Source organism: Gossypium hirsutum, chromosome A01, assembly GCF_007990345.1.
Source record: "Gossypium hirsutum isolate 1008001.06 chromosome A01, Gossypium_hirsutum_v2.1, whole genome shotgun sequence".
Taxonomy (NCBI): domain Eukaryota; kingdom Viridiplantae; phylum Streptophyta; class Magnoliopsida; order Malvales; family Malvaceae; genus Gossypium; species Gossypium hirsutum.
Genome location: NC_053424.1, coordinates 9,210,605 through 9,219,674, shown reverse-complemented (window position 1 = coordinate 9,219,674; position 9,070 = coordinate 9,210,605). Strand labels below are relative to the sequence as shown.

The following is a 9,070-nucleotide window of genomic DNA, read 5'->3' as shown; positions in this document are numbered from 1 at the left end:
TATGGCTTAAAATTATACATGCATATACATTTTTACATAATTGTATTTATTTGTCATCATTGTTATTTGGTGTTTGTTTATTTATTCGTGTACACTTGTGCTTTTTTTTTTTAAATGTTAGTTTTATTTATTTATTTGTATGCTTTGTTTATGTAATCGCCTCGTCATTTCATTTTGCCTATTGCATTGTTGTTACTCACTTTACTTTGCTCACCTTGTCGCATTCGTTATTGTTTTGTCAAGCATTGACACTAAACACCAAAAGGAAAATTTTTCTAAATAAGGCAATATTTCGCGTTTGGAAACTCGAGAAAACGTGCCCTAACGTGCTGGGTTTCGATTTCTCGTTTGACTAAATAGCCAAATATCCTCTTAAAGCTTCAAATTATGGTTTCATTAAACTATAAGGTGATCTTGGTTTCGATGGTTTAGAGTATCGTGTCCTAACATGCTGGATGTGATATTCCTTCGGAACAAGAGAATCTTATGTTTCAATTCACGATATCAGATTTTCTTTTAAGGATCGCATTTTTTAAAACTCTTCAAATTTTCAATTTTCGACACTAAAACACTAATTAATCAACTAGGTACCAATTTTGGGCGTATCGAGGGTGCTAATCCTTCCTCGTGCGTAACCGGCTCCCGAACTCATTTTTCTGAATTTCGTAGACCAAAATTGTTGTTTTAATAAAATTAAATCATTTATTAAAAACAACCACTTTTTGAGGTGACCCGATCACACCTCGTCAAAAAAGGATTGGTGGCGACTCCCGTTTTCATTCTTTTTTTTAAAATCCAAGTCGACCCCGTTTCATCAAAAAATGGTGTCAACAGCAGGCACCTCTACGTCTCTAACTAGATTGTACTACTACTGTTCTACACACCCTCATCAAGTATGATTGGTTCGTCACTTCTCACAAACTCTCTAGGGAAACTCTCTAACAAATAGGATAATTATCATCAATCACTAACTCACTTTATAGTGTCATATCATAACTTTTACTGAAAAACAACGAACTGACTTGTCCACCAATAGAATACTCCCCATGGCACCTTAACTCCCCATATAAATACTAGAGGAGAGAACTTGAGGGGGAAACGGTCTCTCTCTCTCCTCTTCTCTTGATGGCTTTCCGTCCTATCAAGGTGAATCCACGCCTTATTTTAGCCTAACTTCATCTTGACATCAACAATTTGGTGTAGTGAACATGGATGTCCATGGCTCACACAACTATTTGTTAGAAAAATCGGTTAGAAAACAATTATAATAGCTACAATAGAAGTTTATTTTTTTTTAAAATTAATTCACTTTGTAATATTTATAGCAATAAACATTTATCTAAAAGTACTTGTGTGTAAAATTTATCATTTTTATTATAAATTTAAAAGTTTAAATTTTTTTTGATAAATTCGATAAAAAATCATATTTCTCTTATATGTTACTCACCCTTTATTAGGTATGTATAAAAGAAGTTTAATTTTATGATAAAAGAAAAGATTTTGTTGGGGATCTTCTAAATAGCTATTTAAAAAAGCTATTGCATATGCTTTTCAAAGAGCTTCTAAATGACAAAAATGAATTTTTATTGATTTTTTAAAAATATTTTTATTTTTTAAAATTTTAGAATTAAAATTAAATTGGAAAATTTTGTAAATTTATTGATTTTTTAAAATTAAAACTAAATGAAAAATTTCATAAACACTAAGGGCTAAATCTATTGAATTTTTAGATTTAGGATCAATTTGATAAAATGTACAAACATTGGAGAACTAAATTTATTATTAGGCCAATATAAAAAGGATCGCATCAACTTTTTGTTAAGTATTTAATTGTGGGTGACTAAAATTTTAAATTTTGAAAACGTTGGTGATGAAATTGAAAGTTTTTGAAGTTGGGTGACCAAAATAGAACTTACCCAAAAGTTGGGTGATCACCCAGGTAATTTACCCAATTTTTTAAAACTTTATATATATATAGAATTTTTATTTTTTGAAATTTTTATAATTTTTTTTAAAATTTTAAATTTTGAAAATTTTTAAATATTTTTCCTTTTAAAAATTATTTTGATTTTTTTTAAAAATTTTTATTGAGAGAAATTAATTTTTTTTAAATTAATTCACTTTGTAATATTTATAGCAATAAACATTTATCTAAAAGTACTTGTGTGTAAAATTTATCATTTTCATTATAAATTTAAAAGTTTAAATTTTTTTTGATAAATTCGATAAAAAATCATATTTCTCTTATATGTTACTCACCCTTTTTCAGGTATGTATAAAAGAAGTTCAATTTTATGATAAAAGAAAAGATTTTCAATTTTATGATAAAAGAAAAGATTTTGTTGGGGATCTTCTATATCGCTATTTAAAAAAGCTATTGCATATGCTTTTCAAGCAGCTTCTAAATGATAAAAATGAATTTTTATTGATTTTTTTAAAATATTTTTATTTTTTAAAATTTTAGAATTAAAATTAAATTGGAAAATTTTGTAAATTTATTGATTTTTTAAAATAAAAACTAAATGACAAATTTCGTAAACACTAAGGGCTCAATCTATTGAATTTTTAGATTTAGGATCAATTTGATAAAATGTACAAACATTGGAGAACTAAATTTATTATTAGGCCAATATAAAAAGGATCGCATCAACTTTTTGTTAAGTATTTAATTGTGAGTGACTAAAATTTTAAATTTTGAAAATGTTGGTGATGAAATTGAAAGTTTTTGAAGTTGGGTGACCAAAATAGAACTTACCCAAAAGTTGGGTGATCACCCAGGTAATTTACTCAATTTTTTTAAACTTTATATATATATATCGAATTTTATTTTTTGAAATTTTTATAATTTTTTTTAAAATTTTAAATTTTGAAAATTTTTAAATATTTATCCTTTTAAAAATTATTTTGATTTTTTTAAAAATTTTTATTGAGAGAGATTAATTTTTTTTAAATTAATTCACTTTGTAATATTTATAGCAATAAACATTTATCTAAAAGTATTTGTGTGTAAAATTTATTATTTTTATTATAAATTTAAAAGTTTAAATTTTTTTTGATAAATTCGATAAAAAATCATATTTCTCTTATATGTTACTCACCCTTTATCAGGTATGTATAAAAGAAGTTCAATTTTATGATAAAAGAAAAGATTTTGTTGGGGATCTTCTAAATCGCTATTTAAAAAAGCTATTGCATATGCTTTTCAAAGAGCTTCTAAATGACAAAAATGAATTTTTATTGATTTTTTTAAAATATTTTTATTTTTTAAAATTTTAGAATTAAAATTAAATTGGAAAATTTTGTAAATTTATTGATTTTTTAAAATTAAAACTAAATGAAAAATTTCGTAAACATTAAGGGCTAAATCTGTTGAATTTTTAGATTTAGGATCAATTTGATAAAATGTATAAACATTGGAGAACTAAATTTATTATTAGGCCAATATAAAAAGGATTGCATCAACTTTTTGTTAAGTATTTAATTGTGGGTAACTAAAATTTTAAATTTTGAAAACGTTGGTGATGAAATTGAAAGTTTTTGAAGTTGGGTGACCAAGATAGAACTTACCCAAAAGTTGGGTGATCACCCAGGTAATTTACCCAATTTTTTAAACTTTATATATATATATCAAATTTTTATTTTTTGAAATTTTTATAATTTTTTTAAAATTTTTAAATTTTGAAAAATTTTAAATATTTTTTATTTTAAAAATTATTTTGATTTTTTTAAAAATTTTTATTGAGAGAGATTAATTTGCTCATTTTTAAAACTGAAAAAGATCAAATGATATTTACACCAATATGTTATTTGAGTTATTCGAATCATTAAAATTATTCAAATTGTAAAATTTAACTCGACTCAAATTATTTATTTAAGTTGACTCGAAAAAAACCTAATAACTTAGTTCAATTAACTCAAAATTTAAAAAAAAAAATTTAAGTGAAATTGAATTTTACTCACTTTTAATACTAAGCATAGTCTTGTTCAGGTCGAAGGTGGTATTCAAATATAGTTCACCAATAATGAGTAATCTAAAATTTGAACTTAGCCTAAATGTTTGGAGAAGAAGTTAACTTCTACATTTTCGAACTACTAATTAATTACTAAATAAATACTTTAATCTTAAAATAATTATTAAATTGAGTCCCTTAATTATGATGCGTTGGTCTAATTTTCCCAATACGGTCTTTAATTAATTTTCTGGTCAATGCAACAATGTTATAATGTTCTGTCAGCAATAATGTTTTGTTGTTATTACCAATTTGGTACATGTTCCAGCAAAAAAAATTCTGGCATGTTTAAATAATTATAATGATATTAATTTTTTTTATTAATGCTTGTAACTTTATTTGTTTTTTGAAAAAAAATATATTTTATGTTAATTTTACCGCAATGAGTTGGAAGGCATTTAAGTAAAGGTATCATCATGGAGGAGAATGTAAATACAAATTGTTATTAGACTGCTTAATTATAAAAGAAAAGTAATTTTAAAAGTCAAAGTGGCTGCTTAATTAAGACCTGGTCACCAAAGGCATTGTTTGGTCTTCTAATATACCAACAACTCCTGGATTCGGAAAATTTCGTAGTCGATACTTTCAATTTGTCATATTAATTTAATTGCTGTGAGTATTTTAGGCTTGAGGGGGAGACATCGAAATCCTCCCACATAGGATGGCTCAGGGGAGACATCCAGGAACCTAGTTACCTCTTAGTAAGGCCCTAATCAAACTATTATGAGACAATAATCTAACTCTATTAACTATTAAACGCTTAACTACTATTGGTGATTTTATAGAACGAGATGAGCAGATGTCAACAGAACTAGTTTCCAACTTTTTAGCTCATTATTGCCATGAAAATTCCTTATCTTCAACCCATCACGTGCTATTTGCTTGTATACATACAAACCTACCTGCTTGCTAGCACGGTAAGTCATACAGAGAGCATTATAGCTCTTAATACAAAAGGTAAATAATTACAGCATAGGATGTTAACGCTATTCATGCTTTCTATCGCGCCTCTAACAATGAAATGGTAACTCCATTGCTAGAAGCTGGTTCATGGTGGGTTGATGAGTGAGAATCCGATTCAGGCAGACTCCTTTCGGTGAAAAACCCAGGCTGTTTCGGTTGAGATAATGGATTCTCACTACCTAACATTAGAACTACGGATGACATGCTCGGTCTATCCTCTGGTCGTTTTTGAACACACAAAAGACCCACATGAATGCATCTTAGAACTTCAGATACCACAAAACAATCTCCCAAGTTACTTTCAATTAGCTGCAATGGCTTCTCTTCCATCCACAGTTTCCATGCCTGGAAACATTAGAACCAACATGTCAAGTATCTATTGTTTAACAGTAAGAATAGTAATTAATAATGTTTTGTTCTTCCTTCTTACATGCCCAACAAGGTTATGGCTGTGTTCTGGACGGAAGAATCCTCTGTTCTTTTTCCCGCTAACTATCTCGAGTACTAACACACCAAAGCTAAATACATCGGATTTTATCGAAAATAGTCCATCTACAGCGTACTCAGGAGGCATATAACCACTGAAAATTGAGATGAAGAAGAAAGTTATAACACAATTAGGCATTTGGTTCAAGTTAGAGTATGTTTACACTACATACTAAGTTCCAACGATTTTGTTAGTGTTTGCCTCAGTTTGATCACCCCAAATTGTTCTTGCCATGCCAAAGTCTGAAATTTTGGGGCACATATCACTGTCTAGTAACACATTGCTGGCTTTGAGATCTCTATGTATAATCCTTAGTCTAGAGTCTTGATGAAGATAAAGAAGTCCTCGGGCAATCCCATCGATGATGTGCATTCGCCTTCTCCAGTCTAGTAATTCGCTTTTTGTTTGATCTGATTATTGTCTCATCAAAATAAACATTAGTGCTTCGACTGATTAAATCCTCAGAGAAAGTATTTCAGAAAAAATGTGGTTCGAGGATCAAACCGAAAATAAAGTAATCCAAGCTTTTGTTGGGCATGTACTCGTAGATCAACATCTTTTCATCTCCTGGAATGCTACAACCGAGAAGCCTCACAAGGTTGCGATGCTGAAGCTTAGCAATCAATCCGACTTCGTTTTTAAACTCTTCCAATCCTTGTCCAGAACTTTTTGAAAGTCTCTTCACTGCTATTTCTTGCCCTTCAGGCAAGGTACCCTGGAAATCATCATTTGAAAGGCTTAACATTCACATTTTCCTCATTCCCCAAAAAAAAGGGATAGCTCATCTGGGTATATTTTCTTAAATTTACCTTGTAAACAGGTCCAAAACCACCTTGTCCTAGCTTATTATCATCGGAGAAGTTATCAGTGGCTTTCACAATGGTGCTTAAATCAAATACCGGTAACTCCATGTCATCCTTTCCACCTTCAGCTTTATACATTAATCAAATTGAAGTAAAAATCTCTACTATCAAAACCAAATGATCAAATAATAATAAATACGTATCAAACATCAATAGAGCTTCATTTCTCGTAATTGATAGACATTAGTTCCTAAACTTAGTTACTTACCTTGCTTTCTGAGTTTCTTCCATCTCAAGAAGAAAATTAATCCTCCCAAAATCAGTCCAACTAATATGACCGCGATTACAATAATGGCTACTATCTTGTTTTTACTCAAGTTTTTGCTTGCAACGAGGTGACCTGAAACATCAGAATTGTAACTGAACAATTAGCTTCTCGAACGGTTATGATAAAAAATAATCGGTTTAAATTCGAGATGATACCTAATGTTGAATTGGCCATCCGTACGTAGAGATCTTGCCCACCGTCAGGGTATATTCTCATATCAATAAGGTCACCGAACCACAGCAAGCATCCATTACCTCCATTTCTGATATCTGAATTTGCATAGGCGATGCAAGAGCAGTTCTTTGAACACTTCTCTTGGCATTCCTTAAGGCTCATGCTTGCATCAAAAGAAGAATTCGATGTGTCAGGTAATTTCAACCCATTATACTTCGTAAAGACAGAATTTTGACAAGCCAATTCAGTCTTTCGAACGCATCCGCCAGACCATTTTGAATGATCCCACTCTGTAGGGTACTTTGGTTCAAATCCATCCAAACAAGCACAGTTGTTGGTGCTGCAGCTAGCATATGGACCACATACAGCATAATGGTCGCATTCATCGAGAGGAGCAAAATAGATCTCAATCCAAGATTGCGATTGTTTCGTTCTCACTAGGCGCCGCAAAAAGCCTGATTGATTCACAACTAACCTTGAAATCAATGAAGGATAGGGCTCACCTCTGTAGTACACCTCATTCTTATTCAACTCAAATGTAAACTTGAATAGGTTAGATGATTCAACCTGTTTTAGATCAGGAGTCCCCGTAAACCTTTCCCCATTCCATGACCCTCCTCTGTAAAAGATTGCACTTCCATTTCTCACAACTAGCTGGGGAAACCCCTCGGGTTCTATCAAGGCCGAAAACCGGCCTGGGGCAGGATCATTGAGGCCCTTCCAAGATGATAGAGACCAGTTCATTCCTGTAATGAAACTCTTCCCAAGCTTCATCCCTGGCAGTAAGGTATCACAAGGATAATCAAAGCTTTGCCATAATAAGTTTGCCGAGCCGCTGTCGTTTCCATCTTTTACGACAAGATTTCCAGAGTCCAAGAGCTGCAGAACTGGATTTTCAGCAGTTCTTGTTCTATTGGATGACCATATAATGCCAGTTTTCTTATCCTGGAGAATAATACTACCTTCCTTAGTGACATTTAAAACTCCGAAATGATCGAGAAGAGGAGCCTCGCGGTTGGCTATCCAAACGACAGTCTCAGGAGAAACTTTGTACCATATTCCTAGGTAACGTGTTGTTGAATTAACTGGGCTACTGAAGAATCCCAATTCAAAAGTTTCGTCACTTGAAACTAGAGCTTCCCCATCTCTGATAGATCGGCCTGGAGTAATATTATCTGTTGCAGCAGAGGCTGCCAAGACAAATACTAGCATATAAGCCAACAAAAAACACCTTCCAAAACCTTCAGTTGATTTTCTCTCCATAATTCAATATGAAACTACTGATATCTTAAAAAAAAAAAAAAAGAGAATAAGCTGCATTTATCAGCCCGAGAGCTTAAAGCAGACCTTAATAATTTTAGTAGTTCAATGAAGATTCAATGCAAATTCTATTTTCTGAAGAGTGCCAAGCATTTAATAAATATCTCAATCCACTTATACAAATCAGTGTTAATTAGCCTACCAGGCTCCCACATGGAATCAACGTAGACTTGATCAACTTTTTCATGCATTTAATGAAAAATTAATGCATGATGCTGATATAAAATAACCACCTTTCCATTTAACTATAATGTCTAAGCTTATCCAAAAACACATTGATGCAAATGGGCTCTCAAACAAACTTCAATCTTGACAACTGCAGGCATATAAAGAAAATTGCAAGGCAAATAACATTTACTCTTAAATGGATTATAATGCAGATTTGTACCTATTTCATTACAATAATTGCTTTCAACTATACATTAACTTTAAAAAGTTACCCAGTTTTCTTTTTTAAGGTATCTAGAACCCTTGATGCGTCGGAGCTTGTACAGGCATATGCTTTTGCGACTAATATCTCATTGTTAAATGTTCCTAAGAATTGTCAAATTATCAACTCCACTTTCTATGTAATTATAAATTTTCAATTGAATTGATCAAATCCTTCACCTTCTCTCCACTTTGACAGCAAATTTAATGCCATTAGTTGGCCTGTCAGGTCCAACAGTAACATCTAGGGTCTACCCCTGTTTTCCAATAGGACAAGCATTTAATTGATTATTAACCCTTGCATTTTTTTCAGAAAAAATATAATGATAATTTTATCTTTTAATGTTTATATTTTTTCTATCAATTTAATTTTTATTTTTTTAAATTAAATTAACTCTTATTTTTTAAAAGAAGTCAAATCATATTTTTTTAATAAAAATATTTATTAAAATATTAACTTTTTAATGATGTTGATGTGGTAACCTATATAGTAATTTATGTGTACTTTATGAAATAATTATAAAATTACAAAAGATTCAAAAAAATAAAAATTATA

At 30.5% G+C, this 9,070-nt stretch overlaps 1 protein-coding gene across 1 annotated transcript; it reads right to left on the bottom strand.

Annotated features, from left to right (window-relative positions):
• Positions 1-4,812: 4,812 nt before the first annotated feature.
• On the bottom strand, positions 4,813-8,167 carry LOC107952361 (G-type lectin S-receptor-like serine/threonine-protein kinase SD1-1). Its single transcript, XM_041075846.1, has 7 exons — positions 6,747-8,167; positions 6,532-6,663; positions 6,270-6,391; positions 5,965-6,175; positions 5,633-5,870; positions 5,404-5,554; positions 4,813-5,318 (listed from the first exon to the last, which is right to left on the bottom strand). Exons 1-7 carry the CDS (start codon positions 8,026-8,028, stop codon positions 5,010-5,012), a joined length of 2,445 nt encoding a protein of 814 aa, XP_040931780.1. The 5' UTR covers positions 8,029-8,167; the 3' UTR covers positions 4,813-5,009.
• Between the last annotated feature and the right edge of the window lie 903 nt (positions 8,168-9,070).